At 41.1% G+C, this 26,328-nt stretch overlaps 1 protein-coding gene across 1 annotated transcript; it reads left to right on the top strand.

The window, feature by feature from the left end:
- The first annotated feature begins 4,622 nt into the window (after positions 1-4,622).
- FST (follistatin) lies at positions 4,623-11,343 on the top strand. The gene is made up of 6 exons (XM_079330515.1): positions 4,623-4,854; positions 6,872-7,063; positions 7,471-7,689; positions 8,029-8,253; positions 9,282-9,512; positions 10,229-11,343. Exons 1-6 carry the CDS (start codon positions 4,773-4,775, stop codon positions 10,309-10,311), a joined length of 1,032 nt encoding a protein of 343 aa, XP_079186641.1. The 5' UTR covers positions 4,623-4,772; the 3' UTR covers positions 10,312-11,343.
- The last annotated feature ends 14,985 nt before the right edge of the window (positions 11,344-26,328 follow it).

The following is a 26,328-nucleotide window of genomic DNA, read 5'->3' as shown; positions in this document are numbered from 1 at the left end:
CTGTTGCACATTTCTAGTTGTTTAATATTGTCTGAAGATATACAGAAGAGCATCTCATCAACAAGTCAGAAAAGTAATAGACCAGTAGACTCCTTTATAATTTTTATTTCACTTCCTCAGACAGTTAATGTTTGTAAGCTTCTTACAATTTTTTCCAATACCATTTTCTACTGGAATTTTGCACTTTTGTCCAAGTTCTCAATAAGACAGAAAGATTTTGCAACTTGTTTAATAACCTGTTTTCATTCCATTCTCACATTAAACCTTGTCTTGCCACACCACATCCCGTTTGCAAAGGGTGCTGAATAATAAGGCTTGCTGCGGTTCTTCAGTGGTGGTCCTGGCAGCACAAGACAAGAGACTGCCTTTGGAGTGTCTAAGACAGCTCATCCTGTTTGGACTTCCTGTAAGAGGTAGGTATCCTTCAAACTGTAGGGGGATACACAATTATGCTTCTACTTCCTGAATCACCAAAAAAAGGTGAGGAAAGGGTCAGTTTGGTTCACATATACGTCAATTTTATCTAACCTAAAACATGAATGACACCTGTCTACATGACCTTTCTGCAGTATGAACCAGAATGAGCCAGTTTCACTGGTTTTGTTTATTAGGTAAGATTCCTACTACCTCTTTATCTAGTCCATTGCCCACCACCTGACAACAGACATAACTTCTTAGGTGAACTTTACAAAAAAGAGAACACAACTGTTCCACATACCTGTATTCATCCAATAAGCACAATCCTCCCCAAGAGGATGCACTGCAAGGTCTATGTTTAATAGTGCCACTGATCTGCAGGAATGATTTCAGTAGCACACATAGCCAATACCTGATATTAGAATTCAGCTTGTATTTTTAAGCTTAGTTTTATTGGGAACTATTTTACTTGTTTTGTGCAAAAGACCATGGTTAAATCAAGAAATTAAATTTATATTACAATTGTTTAATGCTTTTGTCTCAGAAACAGGACATTAAATTTCTACAGAAAATGTTGTTGAAAGACTGTACTTCTTCTCCTATACTTCAGAAAAAAGTGGAGGGAAATCTTTTCAAATAGAACAATGCAATGGTACTCAGAAAAGTCCTTATATCTGAGATGCAAATGAGGGAAGTCTACATAAAACTGCGGTTTTCCAGAAACAGGCCGTTCTTTTTGTGATAATCAGTGCAATTACATGAGAACAAAGCAATGTAACAAGTTTTCTCTCCTACCAGAAGAGGACGTTCTATCTTTATTTGAGTACTTGCTCTGTGGGAGAGGCCAGTTGTGTGAGAAACTGCAAGGGATGATGCATACATACATCCAGGACCACAGGAGGGTGTCTGAGTCTTTTTCTGCTCTCTTGAATGTTAGATTGCCAGGATAGGCCTTCCCATTTTCACTTGATCAAAATCCAGATCCCTTTCAAATATTCAGCTTTGGCCCAGAGTCCCATCCACAACCTCAAAAAATTTTATTGCAGACATGTTCCTTATCAAAGAGGGGATTCCAAGCTGGTCCATTCCTGATACAAGCAACCGCTCTTCTGTTAGGCAACAGAGTGAGGGGAAAGGCGTAAAAGATAATTTTACCTTTGTACAGTGAATACTGACTTATCACAAAGCAAATATTCCACATATGTGTATGAATGCATGTGTGTATCTATTTCTGTTGGTATGTTAATAGCACATGTTGATCAGGTAGCTTGCAGGTTATTTTTCCTCCTTCTCTGTATTTCGCTGCTATTTTATTCAGAGGCCAGCCATTTAATATTTTTTATTATGGAGTTTGCTGTAGCTGTAGCTATATTAGAAATAGGACACAGAAACATGCAAATTGAGAACAAATCTGAACTTTCTGAAAGTCTGAGATGTAAGTGTATAAGGGTTTTTTTAAAGGCTCTATTATCCCAAGATCAGGACCAGCTGCAAAGATTGGATTCACATCCAAAAGCCTATATTAAAATGCATACGTTTCTTGGTAGAAAGAAGTTGTGAAACCTGTCAGACTGAAAACAACACTCTTTTCTTGTGCTGCCTGACAGTTCAGTTACAGATTGACCCCATTGTTTTTTGGAAATTTAAATATGATTGTTGGCACAGCAGAAAGGGTGGGGGAGTCGTAAAGAGTGGCACACACAGTGAGAAAGAAGAAAGCATTTCTGATTACATAATATATTCCTGACATGTTCTTACTCACAAACCCAGTATCTAACATTTAAAAAAAAAAAGAAAAAAATTTTAAAAGGGGAAAACAATGAAAGAAACAGCAGCTGTTTCTAAGTGATGTCAGAGAACAGGTGTGATACAAATCTCCATACCAGTGCAATCATATTGATCTCCCGATGATGCATGCATGAAACACATGTGCAAACCTTATCGACCCATTCTGCCTTTCATTTCCAGGAACACGGCCTGAAAACGCCCCTCTATAACTGAAAACATTATCAGAATAAACACTGTATTGGCCAATTACTAAAAAAACATACACAAACGGAACCCAGGAAGGTGAGCCTGACCCCGCTGCCCTCTCGGCAGCCGTGCAGTGCCGGACCGAGCCGGACCGAGCCGAGCCCAGCAAGCTGTGCAGTGCCGGACCGGGCCGGACCGGGCCGAGCTGTGCAGTGCCGGACCGGGCCGGACCGGGCCGAGCTCGGTCCCCTCGTTCAGGAGCAGCCGCCTGCGGGGCCCGCGCTGCCCCCGGGACGCCTCCCGGACCGGCCCCGGCGGACCGTGCTGCCTCCCGAGCCGTGCAGCGGCTGTGGCCGGAGCCCCGCGGGGACAGCGGCCCCGGAGCAGACCCCGGAGCACCTTGCGGGCGGACTCCGGCGCTGCCCGGCCCCGGCCCCGGCGCAGCAGGGGCTGCTCGGGGACAGGAGCTCGGGGGACGGGGCTCGGGGTAGGATCGGCTCGGGGGAAGGGGCGCTCGGGGGAAGGGGGGCTAGGGGGAAAAGGGGGCTAGGGGGAAGGGGCGCTCGGGGGAAGGGGGGCTAGGGGGAAGGGGCACTCGAGAGCAGGGGCGGCTCGGGGGAGGGGTGGCTCGGGGTGTATAGAGACGGCTCTCGGGGCAGGGGCCCTCGGCCCTGCCGCTGCGCGTCGCCGCCGTTAGAGGGCACTACGCACCCCCGCATGAGCGCGGCTCGGGCAGCAGGGGCGGGGGGCAGGGGAGAGTGGCACCAATTTGGGAAAAGATTAAATAGGATGTGGAGTTTCTGAAGTCCACAGCTTCTGAAGTGCTCAAAATTCCCGCGCGATGCTCAGGACGAGGATCATAATAATAATTTTTAAAAATCCAACAAACAAACAAGGAAAAAAAAAAACAACAACAACAACAAAAAAAATGTAGCGAGGTCAATCATTTACCAGTCTGCTCCTTAATGCGTGTGACCGCAGGTGGTACCGAGGGACATTGTGATTCATGCCCACTTTCAAAGCGGGACCAGGGCCCGGCCTGAGGCACCCAAACAACTGTCTTCTAATATTAGCACGGCTGTATTTCTGGATCTATTATAGTCTGTCCAGACAGATCCCATTGTAATGGGATCTTTTATTAAAAGATTAGCACTATCTCCTGCAGTTGGTGGAAAAAAATCTGTTATCACTGAGTTATTTGCAGTTGTGGGGAGGGGGCAGTCGGGAGGGGGTGGCGGGGGGCGGGAGCGGGAGGAGGGCTGTGGGGAGGGCCGGGCGGAGGGCGCGGGCGGCTGCGGCGCACCGGCCCCTGACCCGGCACTGTCCGGGCATTCCTGTCTGCATACTTCGCAGTCTGTTGTGCTTTGGTGGCTCAGAAAAGCGAAAGAATCGAAATTTAAAAGGCAGCTTTTGAATAAACAATACCATTTTCCGTTAAGTAATCGTTTTGTATAAAAGGAAATATCGCCTACTCAGTTTCATTCAGCGGTGCCAAAAAATTTTATAAATGAGAGACCGCCAACTTTACTAAGGGGAGAATAATGCCAGACTGTGCTTAATAAACTAGTGCCCTAGAAGTTCATTATCGATGTTGCAATCTTTCTGATTCTGAAAGGAGACCGCCTACGTCGCCCCCGTTCCCGTCTCGTCCTCCCGGGCTCTCCCAGTGAAAAGCCTATCACCCGGGAACGGCCCTAGGTATTAAACTTTTAGCCGGTTCTGTGTTTTGGGGTTTTTATTTTTTTCAGGTTTGGGGCTGGTCGGTCGGGGTTCGAGGTTTCCTGGGGCCGGGCGGTCGCCCGCCCGCCGGAGCTGCGGGGAGTGGGATGCATCCTCCGCAGCCGCCCCGCGCGGGGCCGCGCCCGCGGAGCCGACTGCGGGCGGACGGGCGGGCGCCGCTCGGCTCCGCGCCCCGGCAGCACCCGCAGCCCGCCGGCGGGGCCGGGGCGTCCCTGGGGCGGCCGCGACCCGCCGCGGGTCCCCAGCCCCCCGTGGCGCTTGCGGGGCCGGGGCCGCGGCCGGGGCCGCTCCCGCCGCTGCCCCCGCCGGCGGCTCCGCCGCTCAGCGCTGCGCGGGTGCGCGCCTGTGTGTGCGTGCACCTAGAGCGAATAATTGGAGAGGGTTTCCAGAAGGTGGAAAATGTCACCTGATTCACACTGAACTTTTTAAATCTCCCCACCCCCGAGCAGACACACACACACATTAGGAGACCGCCCACCGCAGACAGCTAGGACCCCCGTATAGATTTAAAGAGAGACTGCATTCAGAGCCTGACGTTCATTCAATAGAGCGATCATAAGCAGGCTGGCTAGTGCTCGCTCCCTCTCCCTACTCCCCCTCACGCTGTCTCTGCGTCTCTCTCACTCCCTGCTATACTGAGGATGTTAAATCACAGAATCCACCCGGGCATGCTCTTAATCCTGATGTTTCTGTGCCACTTGATGGAAGATCACACAGTGCAGGGTAAGACCAGACTGTTTATTCGCAGATATGTTTCTTTATTATTACTATAGTTTTCTGTCTTTCGGTTTAGTTTTCTTGCGGTGTTAAACGCCTCTTTTCAAGGTCCAACAGAACAGAAGTTAACTGTGGGCTTTGTAGTGAACTGCAGAGGTGTCATTTAGATCCCTTTTTGATCGGATCTTCGCACTGCTCTGCAAAGGCACAGAGGACAGATAAGATGTTTCTTGTTTTTTATTGTTATTATGCAGCATGAATGATGAACAGCATCGTGAGTGAACTTTCCCAGTCTCGGCTCACGAATGAATGCTCAAAGTTTGTTGGTAATTTAGTTCAGATTTTTATCTGTCCTGAATGACTGAAGGAGAGATGGTGATGGAGAACCCCACGATTACAGCTGACATTTTAGAAACCACAAAGTGGTCATTTTACTGACTTTAATATTGGGATTTCCTCCTCTCCTCCTCCCTAGATTTTTTTTTTTTTCCCGTGTGCTTGTGTCTAAGTAAATATCAGCGTTGTAAATTCTCCTGCACTGAAGAGTATGCTTAAATAAGTTGGTGGCTGGTTTTTTTTTTTTTTTTTTCTTCCTCGTGCGAACAAAACAAACCCGAACCTGATATTGACAACACTTAAGAGCCCTCTTTCGACACAAGGGAATATTGATTTTTAGTTTGGGAGCTTTTTCCCTTTTCTTGACCATGTTCCAACCACATCCTGGACGTCTTGCCATTACTTCTTTTATAATTCATTCTTTTCTTTTTCCCACCCCACTACCGATATAGAGTAGAAATTAATCTAACATAGGCAGCGGTAAGACGCAAAACTTTCTTCTTTTTTTTTTTTTTTTTTTTTTTTAAGGGCATTGTTTATTCAATGACTTTTACCGTGAGGGGGGGCGGGGGGGAGGATGGGGGAGGTGGGAATCTTTCCCCGCGCCCATCGACATCTCCGCTGGCCGATCCTGACCCCTCGCTGCGGTACATTCCCATCGGAGTAAGGAGGCAGGATCGAGCCCTGGCTGGATTAGCAGCAGAATCAATTGGTATTGAGTTGCTGGAGAAGTCACATTGGTTATTCACGAGAGACTCATCCCAACCAAAATGCTTCAGCTGAAAAAGGGGGAGTTGCTTGGACTAATGTTCTTGGCTTTACTCCACAAAAAACAGGGATACTAGAGGGGTAAAAAAGGCAAAAAATAACCCCAAGAAAACCCACTCTATCCGGTTAAGGACTTTCCTCTGAAATGTTTGTAGGAGATATGGCACCTATAACTTTTCCAGCTTGATCGATTTTTAAAACTCTATAGGGACCTCCTACGCAAAGTGTCCTTGTATTTTATGTACTTTGCTCACTTTTTTTTTGGAACTCTGCTGAATTATTTTAGTGAAGGAGACATTTGTTAATAGAAACAGCAAAACTTGGAGATTTCGAAAGACTTCGCTAAGAGCAAATGTTCCCAATTCGTGCAGATTGCAAAATGGGCTGGGAGTGAAACTGTGCGGCACTAAAACAATGCTGCTGTACTGCCGCGGTGAGGAGGAGAGGGCAGGGGGAGGAGGAAGGAATTTGCAAGCGCGATTTTCTTTTTATTCCCTTTTAAATGCACATCCTTTTCAAGCCTCTGTCACGTGTCGGCAGTGCTCCTTCTGCTCTACATATGGAATAAATACCTCCAAAAACTCTTGTTCTGTTTTGGTTCGGTTTCCTATTTCTTTCATTTTGTTTTGTTTTGTTTTGCTCTGGATTTTGTTTTGTTGTTTCCTTGGTTTAGGTTTTTTAGTTCTTTTGCGGTTTTGGGGGGGATTTTTTTTTTGTTTGGTTGGGTTTTGGTGGGGGGAGGGTTTGTTTGTTTTTTAAACTGCGTTTCCAAATGGGCCGTAGTAGCTGCGGGTTATGAAACGGGACTAATAAAAGGAAACAGTCTAGTAAAAGTCACGGCAAGGCGCACGTGCTGTGTCTGGGTCACTGGTGGCCGCCACTGATCCGTCTGGGTGTCCCCCCCACCCCCTCCCCACAGCTGGGAACTGCTGGCTCCGGCAGGCGCGGAACGGGCGCTGCCAGGTCCTCTACAAAACCGACCTCAGCAAGGAGGAGTGCTGCAAGAGCGGCCGCCTGACCACGTCGTGGACGGCGGAGGACGTCAACGACAACACGCTTTTTAAGTGGATGATTTTTAATGGGGGAGCCCCAAATTGCATCCCGTGCAAAGGTGAGGGGGTGCTGGCGAGCTGCTCCCTGCTGAGGAGCGGCTCCGGCAGGGGCTGGTCTGGGGGAGGAGGAGCTGGGAGGGGGTTGGAAGGGGGCAGCTCTGTCCTCTCGCTTCTTCCCTCGTCGGGGTTTTGAGGCGAGTCTCGTACCAGCCCCGGGGTCGCGGAGGGGACGCCCATTTCTGCTCACCGCCTTGCACATCACGAGAAGGAGGAGAGACACCCTCTCCCCCCCCTGCCCTCACTGGCGGAGGGGATTTACCTCGAGTGGTGTGTCCCGGAATTGGAGGGGAAGGTGGTTTTGCTCTGTGCTCTGGGTTGACAGTATCTTTTTTTCCTTCAAGCAGTTTTGACACCAGGTCTGTTCTGCACACTTGGTACTAAAGTGGTGCCTCTTTCCTTCCATCAGAAACATGCGAGAATGTGGACTGTGGACCCGGGAAGAAATGTAAAATGAACAAGAAGAATAAACCTCGGTGTGTTTGTGCTCCGGATTGCTCTAATATCACTTGGAAGGGCCCCGTGTGTGGCTTAGATGGGAAAACCTACAGGAACGAGTGTGCCCTTCTCAAAGCCAGATGCAAAGAACAGCCCGAACTTGAAGTCCAGTATCAGGGCAAATGCAAAAGTAGGTTTGCAAATCTAATCCAATCTCCCTCAAATGCCAAAGGGTGTCTGTCTAAGAGTAGGGAGGAGATGTTGGTTGCACTTCCTGACAGGAGACATGTTGGGAGAGAGCAGCTAGACCATGCTCAGTAGAGAGGGATGTAGCTAAACTGAAGCTCCCCATAGTCTTGCAGCACATGTGCACACACAGCTACCCTGACATTTGAAGGCATTTTCCCACACCCCTTAAACGACAAGAGCCGCTGGAGGCTTTTATCTGATCATTTGCTCTTGTCGCTTATACACTCCTCACTGGGATCCTGGTCTCTTCTACTAATCTGTGTTTCTGTCTGTATTTCAGAGACCTGCAGGGATGTCTTGTGCCCAGGCAGCTCCACATGTGTGGTTGACCAAACCAACAATGCCTACTGTGTGACATGTAACCGAATTTGTCCAGAGCCTACCTCTCCTGAACAGTATCTCTGCGGGAATGACGGCATAACCTACGCCAGTGCCTGCCACCTCAGGAAAGCTACCTGCCTCCTGGGAAGATCCATTGGATTAGCCTATGAAGGAAAATGCGTCAGTAAGTATCTTTGGAGGAGACTGAGTGTGGGGGGAGCTTCCTCAATCACCTTTTTCAGAGGATCCAGCATGTGTAACTGGATGAATGTAATTAGTGCTGGGGAGGCAGAGACTTTAGCAGCTTGGGTTACTACTCCCCTCCCAGAAGAGGAGAGTCAGGGTGAACTTAGTCCTGGGAAAGACTGGAGCAGGGATGAGGGAGAAGGAGGCTGATCCTGCTACGGTGCTGACATTAGTATCTAGTGTAGAAGTAGCCTCCCTGAAATAGATGACGAGATGGTTACAACATAATAAGGTCACCATATTCAGTGGGTCTGTATTCCTGGAAACAATTGTCTTCAAATGGTTTTGGCAAAGTATGTTAACCTAATTGGAAACATCTGATCACTTTTTCCTCTCTAGAAATAATTGTGGGATTTGGAGACAGTGAGTAGGTGAAGACAGGCAAATAATTTCTATGCAACCTGACATTCTGTGTTGTGAGTGATTCCAGAAAGGACTGATAGTACAGTGTATTACGATGAAGCACCTGCAGGGCAGCCTCTGCTCCCCAAAACTGCTGGGGGAATCTGGGGGAGTCTCAGGTTGCTTTCAGTTGGCATAGGTTGTGGTGAATTCCCTTTCAAATCTTGTAGACAACTGCTCTCTGTGGGTTAGTTTAAAAATAATAGATTTAGAAATGCTGGACCTGTTGACAAATCCTGCATTTACTGCTAATTTGGAGAGCCAAATTTCCACTGACATGAAATGGAACAGCAAAGTCATGTACAATAGGCAAATGTAATTCTGTATTCCCAGGGCCAAGCTTTGCTGGCATCGCTGTCTTTCCTCCCCCACATATAGACAGGCACTGTAGTCCAAGGGAATACTTGCTTGAGCAAAATCAGCAAGTATCATCACATCTACTACATCTGAGCTTTCTTTCTTCACAGTTCACAAGGGGAAAGGAGGTTTTGGGGGTTGCTTGTCTTTGTTTTGCTTTTTGCTTTGTCTTTTCACTTACCTCTAGTATTCTGTGTGCATTTTTAGAAGCCAAATCCTGCGAAGACATTCAATGCAGTGCTGGGAAGAAATGCCTGTGGGATTTTAAGGTTGGCAGAGGTCGGTGTGCCCTCTGTGATGAGCTGTGCCCTGAAAGCAAGTCAGAAGAAGCAGTGTGTGCCAGTGATAATACAACTTACCCAAGCGAGTGTGCCATGAAAGAGGCAGCTTGCTCCATGGGTGTGCTTCTAGAAGTTAAGCACTCTGGATCTTGCAACTGTAAGTGAGATTTTTAACTCTGCAGACACTTAAGGCTTCTGAAGGCGATACCTAGGTAATGAAGACTTACACCTTTAAACATAAGAAAGCTTGATTTATTGATTCAAGGTACAGTAGAATATAAGTATCTATCTTTCACGCACACACTTTGGTTGCTGATAAAATGCAATAGATCTCCAACAACGAGCTGGCCTTCAAGTTGGAGTTTTTGGGGATGTTCCAAGGACAAGCCATTCTATCAGAAAGGGTTGCCCGAGGAGTGTAATTCTAGTGACTTTTTTTGTACTTTGTCTGCTCTTGTGTGCTTTGCTGATTGCTTTATTAACACCTGGATAAACTCTTAACTCGGTCCAAAAGAACAAGCTTAAAGGTAGCACATGGCACCTGGTTTAGCACAGTTGCCTCTACTAACTCTGAATGAAGGACACAAAGCAATTAAACTAAAACACCAGAGCGCTTTTTATTTGATTTCAGGAATCTGCCAATAAAACCTGAGCCATTGATTCTTCCGAACTTTCTGCAGTTATGACTTCATAGATTATGTGTAAAAACTTTATTGCATAACAGATGATGCCAAAGAGCATCTCACTACAAGTCGCATAAAATGCAACGCTGTATTATGGCTGTTCAGAGGGCTTTCAAAACATGCACTGAGCTGCTTCTGCGCTGTTGTTGTCCTTATTTAAACAACAGCTCCCCTGTATTCCCCCATCTAGCAATTAATGAAGACCCAGAAGATGAAGAGGAAGATGAAGACCAGGACTACAGCTTTCCTATATCTTCCATTCTAGAGTGGTAAAACCTCCATTACTATTGGAACAGCCATTGGGCACAAAATCAATGTCCGTACTGTAAATAAGTGTATGCTTATTTATTTTGGGGAGAAAAAAAAAAGTATACATATAGATGAGTCTCGTAGACATTTATTTATACTGTGTCATGTTTTATAATTTATACATAAAATGTCTGGTTGACCGTACACCTTGTTTTTTGAAGAAATTTATTCGTTACGGGAAGAGCAGTGTTATTTATTGTGAGGTCTCTTGCTTGTAAAGTAAAGCTTTCTTTTTTCTTGTAAACTATGAAAGTCCATTCCTTAGAGCCTGCCCACATGATCTCATCTCTTTGTTTCACTGATGTTAACTCTTTTCCACTTTAAAAAACTTGCATGTCAACTTCTGTTATGTTTATTTATTGGATTTTCTTATCACCAGTTCTGTGCAAAAAAGATCCCTGTGTTTTTGTTTACAAGGAATCTTGACTGACCAAAAGGCGTTGTAACTGACAAGTACACTTTCAAGGTGCAGTGAGGCAATCTTTAAGGAAACTTCTTACACTTCATTTTCTCTACTTCTGATCACATTGTGTACTGAAATTATCTCAGTGTACTGAGAGTTTATACTGTACTATACAAATTTTGAACCCAAAGAAATTGGATTGTGAAGTTTGGTAACAGCTACAGGCTTAACTGTAGTAGGAATAAAGGTTTTATTTTATTTTTATTGTTTTTTTCTTTGTAACATGCAAAAGTCTTTTATCGGGTGTTTCCTTTAAGATGGTCTTGCAGTACCACTTTCAAAGTTTTTTTCCCAATCAGTGTGTTGCTAAAAGTTATATCAAAGCTTTATCAGTTCAAGTTTCTTGCTTTTCATAATACTTTTTTTCTGATGCAATTTTATATTTTCAAACATGGCGAGTTAAATATAAATTCATTTAAATATATAGTTTTGTACTTTTCTACCATGTAAATGTGCAATGTATATAAAAGTTATAATGTGTATTTGTAAATAAATGATGAGTGAAAAAAAAATAAAAAGTGGAATTTTCCCTAGAGGCAGTCCTCTGTCTTTCATTCTAAATGGTTTTGGTCCTCTGGATTCTTTTGCACCATGCAATACCAGTTAAGGCCAAAGCTCTCAGCTTACATTGATATAAGAAACCCTCTTTTCTGATATGGACAATGTTTCCAGTACATTACTTTTTAAGTACAATGATACAAGAGAATAAATTAATAAATTTTTGTTCCACTCTCAATCCTCTCAATAAGAAGTCTGTAATTTCATACAATCACAAAATGTTTGGGGTTAGAAGAGACCTTAAGATCACCTCATTTCAACTCCCCTTCTCCTGGAAGATGGGCAGGGACATCTTCCACCAGATCAGGTTGCTCATTGCCCCATCCAATCTGGCCATGAACACTGCCAGAGATTGGGCATCCATGGCTTCTCTGGGCAATAGAATATTCCACCACCCTCATAGTAAAGAATTTCTTCCTAATATCTAGTTTCAATTTCCCCTCTTTCAGTGTATACCTATTCCTCTCTGCCCTGTCACTTCAGCTCCTGTCAGAGAATCCCTCTCCAGTTTCCCTGAAGGCCTCTTCAGACACTGTGTCTGAGGCTCCCACACAACCTTCTCTTCTCCAGGCTGAACTGCCCCAACTTTTGCAGCCTGTTTTCATAGGAGACATCATCCAGTCATCTCACAAACCTCATGGCCCTCCTCTGGACTTGCTCCAGTAGTTCTATGTCTCTCCTATGTTGAGGACCCCAGAGCTGGATGCAGTGCTCCAGGTGGGATCTCAGCAGAGCAGCACAGTCCCCTCCCTCAATCTGCTGGCCAAGGCTGTTTTGGATGCAGCCAGGATTCCCTTGGCTTTCTGGGCTGGGGGCACTCACTGCTGGCTCATGGTGAGTTTTCCATCAGCCACCACCCCCAAGTCCTTCCCACAGGGCTGCTCTCAATCACTCCTGTGCCAGCCTGTGTGTCTGGGCTGGCCCCAGCACAGGGGCAGGAGCTGGCACTTGGCCTTGCTGAACTCCCTGGGGTTTGCATGGTGCCACCTCTCAAACCTGTCCAGATCCCTGTGGATGGCAACCCTTCTCTCTGCTGCCCCACACTTTTTTAGATATCTTCTGCTTTCATATTTCTAGGAGAATTTGAATATACATTTGAATTTTTGGTATGCTTCAGATCCATTTAGATGACCAATACAAAAAAAAAACAAAACAGGATCTGCTCGCTCAAAGTCAAGATGTGCAATAAATAGCAAAGAAAAAAAGAAATCCAACAAACAATCAAAGAGTACCCTATCACTTGAAAATTATTTTTCTCCCAAAAGGATAATTCAGAAGTTCTTTTTAGTCAACCTATATTAAGGCTGGACACTATTTGAGACTGGCTACTAATACAGTGAATTTAATAAAGGCAGCCTGCATAAGCACAGCAGGAATCAAAATTCCTTTCAGTGCTACCTGGTCATGCTGTTATCACAAATAAAGTCATACTTACAAAAAATTCTCTATTGTATTACATAAAACTTAAAACTGTACATATGCATGTTACTCAGTGATAATCTAAGTTTTCTGAACTGAGGTCTGAGTAAAGGGAAGTTATCCTTTTTGTTTAAATACAAATATTTGAAGATTTTCCTCTTATAGTCTTCTGTATATTTTTTACTATATATAAAATTCTAATTTGTTATTGGTTGTTTAGCATTACCCAAAACAAACATAATTTATTCCTCTCTGAATATAAAAAACTATAAGCATGAATTTATAATATTGTATTCACAGTAATAGCAAAAATATTACTCTTCTATTACCTCATGTTACCTCCTGTTACCTCATTTAGACAAATAATCTCTTTGGAAGGAGGTATATGATGAGTAGAGCAAAAGGAGTAGGATTTTGGTCTCCTGAGGGTATGGAACCCAGAATAAAAGAGAACAGGGGCCAGGAGAACAAAGCTATGGAAAAAGAATTTATTGAAAACCTCTCAAGGAATTAATCAATACTTTTCAGTACCAGAGAAACAACCTGTTTAATAGATATAGCGACCATGAGAGAAGATTTTTTCTTATATTCAATTAGGTGCCAGCAACTTCATTTCCAACAAAACAACAACATTAAAATACTGGTTTTAATTGTAAATATATTTACATGTCTTATAGAGAGACTGTAGCAGAGCAGGATTGCTGGGTTCTAGTTTTATGTCCTGCTGCTGGTTCATAAAATAACTTTGAGAGAACCACCAATGGACAAATTCAAAAGAGAAACAAAAATTCCAAGAAGATATATTTACACAAGCACATGTATGCTAAATGGCCACAAAAATCTTCATCAGGTTTTTGCTGATAAAACTATTTAAAAGTTATGAAACTGCATCTCTCATTGCTACTCCTATTTCTATACAGCTGAAAATCTTGAAACCTACCTTGCACCAAAGCCTGATTGTGATGTACAGGTGTGGCATATCCTGAGAGGCTTGTGAAGTAAGCACCTTCTGAGCATGCCTACCACAGACCAACCTCGGCATGAATCACAACAGCCCCTGAGACTTTATCCCAGAAATACCTCCAGAGGTTATGGAAGCACAACAGCCAACATTTTACATAATATCATACTTGTAGATAAGGTGCTTGTTCTCAAATTGGGAGATGCAGGTTCACTGCCAGTCTGTTTCTGAGGAGATCTTTCCCACATCTCCCAAGAGTGCATCCAGCACCAACTCAAGGTGGGATTCAGGCTGGAGAACTGCCTGTCATGCCAGCTGAAGCCATACTTCTGTATTGGACAGGAAGCAAGATTCAACGAGAGAGGATAATTTGCAACCCTAATAGGTGCTTCTTTTGAAGAGGAAGTCCTGGGTTATTGCCCCAGGGGCTGCCTACACATTTTGCATTTGTGATTAAGTAACATGCATAAATAGTGCTTGAAGCAGGAGCCAGAATCCAGGTTGCTTCCCTTCCTCCTTCCCCCAGCAGGTAAGTGCTTCCATCCTTGAGCTATGAAATCATGCTTAACTCTCTGCTTTAAGATTACAAATCTCAAATCAAGATTTCAAATCTCAAATCTTTTTCTACATTGAGTCATAGTTAAAACAGGAGTGAGAGGCTTTACTTTTTTCTTCATGTCTCCAAGGCTTGTACATGGGCAACTTTTTGCAAAGTGGAAATGTGATTTTTATTCCCTCAGTCTAAGGAATGGGAGTTGTGTACGCACATGCATTTTTGTGTATTTGTTTTGTTATGTTTTGGTTTGCTACTTCTCTTAATGCACAGGCTACCTGGCTGTTGTTTAAATGAAGAAAGAAAAATATCTGGATGTTAAAGTACAGAAAGCTGTAAGACTCTGAAGCCATGTGGAAAAGTTCCTGAAATCAGAAGAGAAATAAATTTTCAGAAACATCTTTCACTTCAGTGTTTTGTACTGTCTGGCATACATATTCCCCTTGCAGTAAATCACATTTCTGAACTCCTGGATCACCATGGAGCATACTTTTTTACTGAATCCCAGGTCTGTGAACTCCATCCACAAATGCAGACAAAGTAACTTGGAGCAGAATGCATGTGTTTGAAAACAGAACCCCACATTCTGGCACTAAAGTAAAATCACCTTAATTCTAGGAGACTCAGCTTGAGGTATTTGAACAATACAAATATTGCCTATAAAGCCCTGGTTCCCAAATGTATTTGTCTGTGCAACACAGGCAAAAGAGTATACTCAATTTCGGTCACACTCGAATGCATTTCTGATAGCTGCATTCTTCTGACAGCCTTAAGAATAGTACTATAGACCTCTTTTGCACCTTTACCTCTTTACTTGCCTTCTTCCTGTAATACACATCAAATAAGGTTACATTCCAAGTCTCACTATAAATTTTAAGCAGCTGTTATTTCTTTCATTTCCTTTTTCCTTCTCTTTCTTTTTTTCTTTCTTTTTTTTCTTTTTTTTTCATGAAAATATTTCCTCTCCCTCCAAATGCAAATCAGGTGAAATTAAATTTCAGTATGCTATGCCATTCTCTAGTGACATTTTACTACACAATGAATCACCAGCACAGAAACATCTGTATCTTATCTCTTTGAAGAACTAGGATTCCATGCTTTCTGGTGAAGCATGGCATTTGCACACAGACCAAGGCATTTGCAAGGCATCAGATGTGAAATTCTTTACTCCCTGAAAATAAAACAATTACATTTTTTGTTTGATGTTAGTGTAATTCCAAGGCCTGTCTGACCCTCTGTGGCAGCATGAGTTTTGCAGGTAGTATATGAAGAACAATTTGCACAAGTTATCATGTTTTTATTATGTTTTTACTTTTTCTTTGTCCTGATAGACATAAATGCATAATAGAAACTACTGGCAGGATTTTTGTCATAATCATTTGGGATAACTGTATAATTCACATGCATTTGTTACTTCTAAACAGTCTGGCCAATGAAATTATGACAGTGTGGAGAAAAATAAGAGGTACAAGCCATAGTGTTCAGCTCAGAGACTGATTTGGAGTTAAACCCACAGGTCTGGCTCATTTTCTGTCATTCACAACTACATTATTTTAATCCCCTAATCTTGAAATGGACCTGGTCAACTTCACCATTGGATTGAAGAATGCTAATGTGTCAGAAAACTGAGAAGGAAGTATGGACTTTGGCAACAACCCATCAGATGTCCTAGATGCTACAGGATAATGAGTCTACCAAGGTGCTGAAGTAGATTTGAATGCATAAATGCTCCGGAATTTCTATCAGTGTCTCTCAGTAATACCTGAACCTCCTACTGTATCAGGGAGTTGTATAGATACTCAGAACTTCTCAAAATGAAACCATAGTGTGCATATTCCAGACCCTGTTTTGAAACATTTTTGAACTATTATAAATAGAAAATTGAATATGTTAAAACTTTGTACTATTTAAAAATCAATTATTAATTAATTGGTAAATGTAATAGCATTTTAGAGATCCAGTGTAAAAGCAGTATTTTTAAAAGAAAACATTGCTACCCAGTGTATCATGGTTATATGCAATAAGTTTTACATAAGAAGTTTACATACAGTTTAGATACAGTTTTAATAAATTTTCCAAGCAATTTTTCAAGCAATTTGAAATATTCTTGCTCAGATAACAGTGTTCCTATAATCTTTTGCTGATCTTCATGTAATATACTTGTCGTTTTAATTTCAAAGTACCTTCATATTTTAAGAGGCACCCGGAACAATGAGGCTGATGTTGGTGGATGGCCACCAAAGGTACTAAAATGTGCTTCCATCTCATTTCTGATTTAGAATTGCTAAAGAAAGGTCATAGGTCAAAGCCCATAGAAAATCAAGATAGGTAATAATGCAAGTAATTGGATAATGGAGACAGAAGTTGCACTGATGACAAGTGAATTCTGCAAGGAGCACTGGCCCTGAGTAATGGAACTGCTTCTGCCTGGAGAAAAGCAGCAGCTCAGATTAGCCTTTTCCACCTACAATCAAGTCATTGTGTGGAAAGTTCCAGGCTTTCTGTAGCAGCATGTGTAGCAGGACAAGGTGTGCACAACCTGAAGGAAGAGACGTTCACACAAGGTTTAAGGAAAAGAAAATTTCCCCATTAGCACAATCCAGAAGGTAATCTTCTGACAACCCTTCCAAGTTGAATTATCCAATGATACCATGATGAAAAGGCATGCCCACCTACCCCCAGCTCATACAGACTCCAAAATCAGAAAGGAATGTCCAGTTAAAAGAAATAGTTCCCTCAAGAAACCTTGAAGAAGCAACCACATCACCACAGATCTAGGATGCAACTGCCAGTAGGAATATAGAGTGTTGCTTCTCTGATATGTCTTTCCATTATATTAAATGACTGTAACATTTTCAAAAAATGCTATTTTCCCACAGAGTTTAGTGAGTTTACTGTTCAAGGCAAGTGGCACCTTTACTTAGAATATTTACTCTGTGCATAGAATGTGTAGTAGAAAAAATGTAAGAAAATGCATAAAATTTCTATATTTATAAATGAAAACAAGTAATTCAAATTAAAGAGACAAACAGTTAAAATGCCGTTTAAAATGATACTATTGTTCAGATTTGTAATTTTTTTTTTTTTTAGTAGTGGCAATAATTCTCAAAGAGACAACTAGTACCAGCTAGATTGGTCAAGACAGCAAGAAGAGCCAAAAAACACCAAGCCCAAGACAAGACACTTGGAAATATAACAGATAAAGCCCATTGGAGTAAGTAAATAAAGCTCTTCAGGGATGTTTTACATAATCTTCTCCCACCTACAGTGTTTTAGTCAGATCAATTCAAATCCTTGTTTCAAAAGATGACTCCAGCCAAACTGCAAAAAGCCTAAAATGAGTTACATTAAAGATATACAAATAATGAGTATCCCCACATTTGGACCTCAACCTTAAGGCTTTTCTTTCTTTTCACAAGAAAGAGAAAAGGGATTGAGCCCATCCCTCTAAATATACAGAGCTGGAGCTCTGCACACAAAATTGAGCGTTTGTGTACTTCTCAACCCAGCATGCCTGGAAGCTGTGACAATTCATTTATTAGTCTCCCCAGCATTCTCCACTTGCAGGCTCTGATGGAACTTCAGCCTTAATTGAAAGGCACCTGTCATTGTCAGCTACATGGCAAGCAGCAACACATGAGTTGATGGGGCAAAACCCAGTCATGGCCCACAACAGAAGCCCAAAACAAAATCCTTATTTCCTATCTGGAAAAAAACCCCAGAACCTGAAGTGTGTAGCCACAACCTGTGTGCAGTAAGTGTAGTCTAACATACACAGCTGAATACTTGTAGTGTGCTTCACAGATACACTGGAAGTTGGCAGAGAGCTCTTCACCTCACATGACAAAAAAAAAACATGGCGAGGCTTTAATATCTGAGAATTAACCTTTTTGCTTCCACTCAACACCACCAGATCTCCTTTGTAACAAACTAGTCAGTATCTACACAACATTTTTTTCTGAAAAAAGCAGTGAGTGATATTCCTCTTATTAGATTTGCTTTTCTTTCCTCGGTGTTTTTTGGTTTTGTTTCTAGCGGGCGGTGTTTACTTTTTTATTCTTTTTCAAATGAGACATAGCAAATATAAAATTGAGAGGAATGAAGAACAGGAAAGTGTTACAGCAAGGTAAATAAAAATAATAATAAAAAAAGACAATGGCGGAGTAAAGCTACAAGTAAAAAGTCCACAAATACAAAAAGAAGGAAAATTGTAGCAAAAGTTGCATGTGAAGACCTACACACCAGAAGTCCAGCTGTATCAGACCCTCAGATGCATGAGCAAGGCTATGAATGCTGAGGTGCCATCTACTGGTATATCATACTAACCATGTTGCTTGGAGTCCACCATGATATTCCACATGGAACAGAAGATCCATGTTTTTCTCTCCCGCAGACTTCTTGGTGACTGTGGGTAATGGACCTTGTGTTATAATCTCTCCACCGTAAAAGGCAGATACTGAAATTTCAGCTAACCTTTGTGCTTTCACAACTGATGCAAAGCTCTTTGAAATGTAGTGGTAGAACGTTCTACAAGACAAGTAGAAACTTTTGCATGTCCACATCCAGACTCAACACTTCTGGACAAGATGTTAAAAAATGAAATGTGAGACTCATAAGAAATGGAGAGAAAACAGATGAGGAAATAGAAAAGTGAAGAAGGTAAAGACCAGTAGGAGTTAAGGAGGAGGAGAATCAATAGAATACAGTGTAAGTGATTAATTGCTAAGGACAATACAATTCACGCTGCAGTTTTACCAGATGTGTATGTGTTGCTCCAGCTGTTGGAGCAGTAGACTCTCCAGATCTTGTTTCTGACACACAATAACTATGAACTCTATTATGTGCAAATAATAAATCTAAGCAGCACCTCCAACACATGAATGAGTAAGAAAAAGGAGGTCATATTTTCAAAAGTGTTAGCACATATTTGTCAACACCAAACTTAGCTAAATAGCACAAGGGAAGACTACAAGACAATGGTAACAAAAAGCAGGATGTGAGCTTGCAAGCAGATACATGGTTTTGAAACCCCATGTTTAATAGGTAATAGGGATGGCAGACAAGCAGGGTCTTGGGCAGACTGGATGGGCTTGTTTTGCTGATGTATTTACTGGCTGGTATGTTAATTTTTTCAATGTGTTATAGAACAGTTTCCAAGTTAGGGTCATGACCCCACTTGGGGCCCACAAGCCTGGAAGTGAAAACGAAAGTGGGGTTGTGACCCTGGAAGTAGGGTTGCTAAGGAAAAACTTCGGTAAGCACTGATGTTGTGCTACTAGGTGAGACCCCTATGTGGACAGTATGTTTAATCACTGCTGAGGGACAATGTTTTTACCAGTGCCTATATTTATCAGAGGTAAGTCTCATTTCTGACTGATTTATTGACAGATTCAAGTAAATGTCTCGATAAATGAAGAGAGATTTGAGAATTAAATTCATAATTCTGAGTATTACATCTTGAAAAGATAAAATCCATAATGCAGTACAGACACATCCACTATTTTCTTTAAAATACTCATCAGTAGCTAGAAGCTACAGATTAGAGCACTTCCCTCACAATCCTTGGCCAGAAAATATCACTTCCACTTTTGCCATTCTTCATAAATATGATCACACCACCAGGCCATCATTGTGGCATAGAGCAAAGTCTTTGGCTTTTGTTGAACTCTGCTTTGTTACCAGGGAGCATGGGGGCTGTCCCTCACCACCTATACAATCTTTGGGCGAGGTACAAGTGTGTTGGCTAAGAAAAGAGTTTCTATGTTGAGAAAAATACTCAACAGAAAGAGATAACCACTCTGAAGCCTGACTTTCCTTAGAAGAGTGGCACAGGTACCTTCTGCAAGAACAGATCCTATGATTGAATCCAGCCCAAACTGGAGAAGATTTGAAGGTTTAGTTGCCAGGACACACTAATTTAGTGCCATTTCAGGCACTGTAGAATATCCTTGCTGGTCTTCAGCTGCAGTACAGTTTTTCCATAGCTCAGGTGTAATTTCTGACACCCCACAAGGGAGCTTTGATAAGCCAAAGAGTTATAAATAGAAAAATATCCCTATGTGGGGACAAGTGAATGGAGCCCTTAGGCACTTAAATCATGTAAGCACTTTTGAAGAGTCATGGAAAGTAGACAGAAAGAGTTACATCTTATTTCACATGCTCTGTGCATATTTATTTCAATCTAAAATTATATTATGCCATAACTGCAGCTTTTACTGTGGAGCTGGACAATATTTCTGACTTTCACTTAGAGAAATACTTTGTAGTCAGTAACAAAAATTGTGATATGTGGCAGGCCATTTCAGTAAATCAAGAGGCATTAACAGCTGATTTTTGGCAGCAATATGTCTCTGTTTCTCATTTATTAGTAACTTGTATTGATTTATACCAGGATTAATTATTGATACAAATATTTAATCCATATTTTTAATGTCACAATCAGGGAAAAAGGCATGCCTGTGAATAATCCATAGAATGGTTTATGAAGGACAAATTCCTCAGAGAGTATCAGATATCCACCTGGTGTCCCTGAGTGCTGGATTTCACATTTCAATCTCTGAATTAACAGATGTGTACAGTCACACATGGGCAGAAAGCCCCTTCTTGATACTACATCTGAGGAGGTTCATGGACACTGTTTATTTTAACAAAATGGTGGGATATCTTGTGCTTGTGAAATTTATTCAAAATCCACATGCCTTGGAATGTTACTAACCAGTATCTGCACAGAGTACAACTCCCTATTTTAGTTCAGAAAACACATCTTAAAAAGACCAGCATACTTATTGAAATCAGCTACAATTTTGAGCAGAAGTCTCTGAATCTGAAAAACACTCTTCTGATGTACACTGCCCCATTAAAAATTGCATTCTTAAATTTTGGTCTGAGTATTCTGGCAACTGAGATCCAAACACTTAAAATTAACTGAGGCAAATAACATTTATAGAAGCCATTATAACAAAAACTAAAAATGTTAGGTTTCAAAAGAAGGAACTTCATTTAAAGCTTATTATATTTTTTAAAACTGCACATTGTTTTAAAGGTATATTCTTTCTTTGGCAGTGAAGCAAGAGTCATATCATCAGCAAGAATGTTAGCATACCTACATCTTTAAAAGGGTAGTGTGAAGGATAGTTATCATGACCAAAAAAAAAAAAAAGCATTACTAGGAAAAATAATTATGTCAGTAAAGTGTATCAAGTATAGACCAGACTAGAGTACACCATTTTCTGAAGTACCACAGAAACCAAATTGTTATTTAGAATTTGATTATTTGCAGGAGCAAGTAAGCCACAGCTGCTTATAAAGTTTTAATAGCTGATTTTCACTGCAGCAGCAAATCATATAAGAACATATTAAATAATCTTTTACTGTAGTCTTGTGAAATATTCAACAGCATGCATCAAGCCCAGAACCTATGTTCTCACTCTTTGTTCTGATGTTCCTAATGTTCAAAAAGCCCCTCAATCAACATCATATTTTGATATATGTAATCCCCAGAAGAAGAGTTGAATATGTTTGTCACTGTGAAATCTTCATCTTTTCTAAAGAAAAGCAAAATATTTAATGTCAGTTTTTCAACCACTCATGGAAAAATGCTTGCACAAACTATCTGGATATTGAAAACTAATTAATATTATTATTTGCACATACAATCACTTGCAGTACTGTCTTATCTCAGGCAAACTGTGCACTGAATCCTCAAAGGTTTTGTGGATTTCTCAAAACCTGCAAATCACAGATGAGATCTTTGTCTAAAGCCTCCAATGGGGGAACAAGTGGCTCAACAAAGTAGAGGGCGTGTAACAACTGTTGCTCATGAGGAAAGTCTGACAGATCCACCATAACATTTATTTTTTACTCTCCCCAGGTTGCAAAACAGCACTGCTGCTGCTAAATAAATCTAGGCTGAGGAAGGAGGTGTTTTTGCCCTTCCACCACTGATGCGAAGGCACGTGTTCTTAAGCCACTGAGTACAGTGCCACTCTCAGTACAGAGAGCTGGGCTGGGGCTTAAGAGCCAGAAAGGGACCCTGGATAGTATGCTAGGGCAGGCAGGGATACACCAAAATCTGGCAGTGCTGTATCGATAAGCTTGTCAGCATCACAGCATGGGTGTGCAAGCATAGCGTGAATTTGCTATCAAGGTTCCCGGCATACTTTTGGCTCAGGCCAACTACATCTCTTCTACAACTCAAAATTGTATTTCCAGGATCTGCACAGGCCAAGGATAGTCCCCAATAAGAATACAGTTAATACAGTCAGGACAAAAAGCCATATAGACAAAGAGAAGGCTTCAAAGAGGAGTCCATTTCATTCATTCACACAAACGCAATCTTCAGGTCAGGTTTACACACTGTCTGTGTGAAACACCTTACTTACATGTTTCTAGAAACTACTTGTATAACTTGCAACTGATGGAATGACATAAGACAAAGCCACAAATGAGCTGTGCATGATATTCATCTTAATTTTCTAGCGAAGGCAAGCATGTATCAACCTGATTATGTTCCTTACTCCTTTAAATGTATAGCAGAGATTTTTCTTGAAGCATCAGGAAAGAGACAGCAGTTAATTGAATTTACTCAATTAATATCCTAATATGCAAACAGTATACAAGAAAAGCACTAATAAACAGTTTTGTTATTAAAATACTCAGGAAAAAAATGATTGATTTCAGTCACTTCAGTGAACTGCACAATCTGTGTTTCTGAATAGGAGAAACGCCAGATTTGGAATAAGTAGTTGCCTTATGGAATCTTGGCTTTTTCTCCTGCTCAGAAATGCAAACTCTGAAGTTCAACTGAGCTATGCAAATAATCTTGTCTTATGCTCCTCTTATTAGGCAACTCTGTCTTGATATTCTGACTAATGAACTACATAATACAGTCTCAATGGTATGTGGAATCAACATGCTACTTCAAGACCAAAGATACTTCAGTAAAAAATTGCTTAGAATAATTTCTTTCATCCTTAAATTAAAAAACTGCTGTCTGCACAAACATAGCTAGGCAGACTGAAGCAAGGAATGAGAAAGAATGAAGTGCTATTGGACACACCTCATGGGTTCTTGATATTACTAGGAATATTCCAGGTGTATAGCTCAGTCTGAGATGCTATCTACACTACAGGATGTGGGCAGATAATTCACATTTCCTTTCTTGTACGTCACTGATCTGTCTGCATGAGAACAGGTTACCAAACCTTTTGAATAAAAATAAATCATGAAGCTCTGTTAGAAAAGATCACAGAATTTTATACAAGGTTAAAGCAAATATCAAAATAGAAAAAGAAAGGGTGGGGGGGGGGAAGGAAGAGCGCATGACAAAGCATATTAAAATGGCCAGATTGACTACTAATCCTAGGATGCAAATAAGAGAAGCAAAATCACAGACGTTTACTCAGGCATGGAATTGATTAAAAGTCACCTGTTTGGAGCATCCTTGTGGAAAAAGAGCACTCTAATTTTCCAGAAGTAACTAAGCAAAGTCAAGGCTATTGCCTTGCTATTTAAGAAGAGTATGAAAATTGCATTTTCTTCATTAGGATTTTGCAGACTTAGTTAGCAGGAACAAATTGATTCACTGAGGTAAAAAGAACCCAAACAAAATAGAAATTAGTGAAGTTATGGCTTCTGAACCTTCACCTGAGTGCCAGCTGGAAAAATCTGCACCTGATTGGAGCACCCAGGTCAGCCCAGGAGCTCTGTGCAGTATTAGTCCTCCACTTGTCAAAGCTGTAGTCCCTTCATATGTGCAAAGCCTGATGTTCTTTTGAAAATCCATTTTCTTGCAATAAGATAAGCCCTCTAATTTTCCTGTTGGAAGAACATTCTGTCTTGGGTAGAACTGTTTGAGAGTCTCAGATAGCCACCAGCACCTTAATGACTGTAACTTAAGATTTCCACTGCAAAGGAAGAGGGCAATGAGCCTTGGCAAAGGTGAAATCCCAACTTTAGAAACATAAAGGCAACCAGTTAGAAAGCCACAAGAAAACTACAAAATAGTGACTTGCAAAATAGTTGCATTTCTGAAGCTAATTTTAGGAGTTTCTTAAGATTCATTCATTAATCCAGCAGATCAAATTGCAAGTAAAGACATCTGTCAAGAAATTATCTTGTTATCACTTTAAGTTTTGATCTAACTTACTTAGTCCATGCATGGAGGAAGAGAAGACTGTTCTGTTTTTCTGTAGACGCAAGGATTTGTGGGCCAATTGCCTATTTTTTACATCATCTCTATTTACATCAAAGTATCTAGACTGCTTGTATACGTTTAAAAGATACCAACAAGAAGTGCTTTGCTATGGAAATCACATACATCTCTAGAAATTATGACCTTTAAATAAAAATAAAAAAAAAAGCACATATATTTTTTAAAATACATTAAAAAAATTAAGACTAAATAGATGGAAGTTCTGAAAACTTACTATAACCATCCTGCAAACTAACAGGGACACTGTTCTGGTTGTAGTTTGCACTCAAAATCCATAATTCTGTAGTGTTTTAGCTGCTGTAAAATTTTCAAGAGGTCTTCAAGTCCTTCTTGGACAGGTTACGTGGTAATTGTACTCTCTTTTGGGAAACCTAGCATCAGGAATTGGTGAAAGGAACATCAAGTACTTAGGGTACTACAAAGAAATATATTTTTCCTCCAAATATTTACAGGGGATAATATGGAAATAAAAAGTACCTTTGGTGATTCCTTTCTACTGACTCCTCTCCACCTACTTTTGCTAAAAAAGGAGCATGACCTATGCCAGAAAAAAAGCATGACTTGGTGACTTGTCAAAAAGGGAATGAATAATACACACCCAAGAAATTAGATTAGGCTAGAATCAACTTCCAATATAATTACTCCCTAGAAAGTCTGAGTTTGGTATTTATTTTTACACCTAAGCATTTAAACTTTTGCTGATATTTACAGTTTGAGGCATCCCACTGTTGTATTTTTCCACCAATAAGCAAATTTTAGTTTCTGACTTACAGCTTTCAGCTGGTTGACATTGCAAAGAGAAGTTAATGACATTCTGGGAAAACTCTACCTTTTAATTTTTGCTGTTTAAGATGTGGGAGGAAAAACTTCAGGTTTCATGAGGATTCCCTATAGATAAGATTATTATTTATAATGACGACCTCTGATCAGATATAGCATTACACACATTTAAAAATAAACAACATATGTTCACACAAAGGAAATGAAACAGAGATAATCTGCTTGGGCATCAACAAAAATCATGCCATGACACCATAAGGGAATTTCTTAGTTATGCTAGAAGAAGGTGAGGATTACAGGAAAGATGATAATGCAGGTAGAGAAAAAAGAAGAGATAATCACAAGTGATCCCAAGAAATAGAGTAACACACCTGAGTGCTTCTTAACCATCTTGTTTAATGTATTTGTCAATTTTACCTTGAAAAAAAATCCAAGTATACAGATGTTGACAGCAAAGTTTAGGATTCATGCTAGTAGCACACTAAAGATGTAGATACAATGAAGAAATAATCATATGACCATGATTAACTGACTAGTGAAAACACACAAAAGAATGAGACTGCAGGTGAGGAACAACTAAAAGTGATACAACACAATAGTGTGATATGAACAAACTTCAAGTCAAACACAACACCAGGATAAGATACAAAGAGAAATTAAGTTCTTTAACAGACTTGCCTAAGGAGCAATGTGACAAAATTGGTCCAGATCATCTTAAGAAAGAACTTTATCAAAAAAGGTTATGTGATGTAGTTGCCTAAATTAGGAGGAGATTGGGCGTGCCAAAATATTCTTCTAAATCCTATATATCCTTGGTTAAAAAGACCAAAACATTTTGCCACTATTTCTAGAAATGTGATTTACAGCGACAATAGCCTGCATTTAACAACTTTCTATTAAAATTTATTTTCTTGATACAGTTTCTCATGTTGAGAAACTCTCACTGCAAAACTTTTAAAGCATTCCAGGAAAGAATTTGAACACAGAAATCAAAGTGGTGATAAAAGTATTTTAACCTGATGAGACAACAGCTG

This window comes from Erithacus rubecula, assembly GCF_903797595.1.
Source record: "Erithacus rubecula genome assembly, chromosome: Z".
In the NCBI taxonomy this organism is placed as follows: domain Eukaryota; kingdom Metazoa; phylum Chordata; class Aves; order Passeriformes; family Muscicapidae; genus Erithacus; species Erithacus rubecula.
Note: the sequence above shows the minus strand (reverse complement) of the source record. Positions and strands in the feature narration are given on the sequence as shown.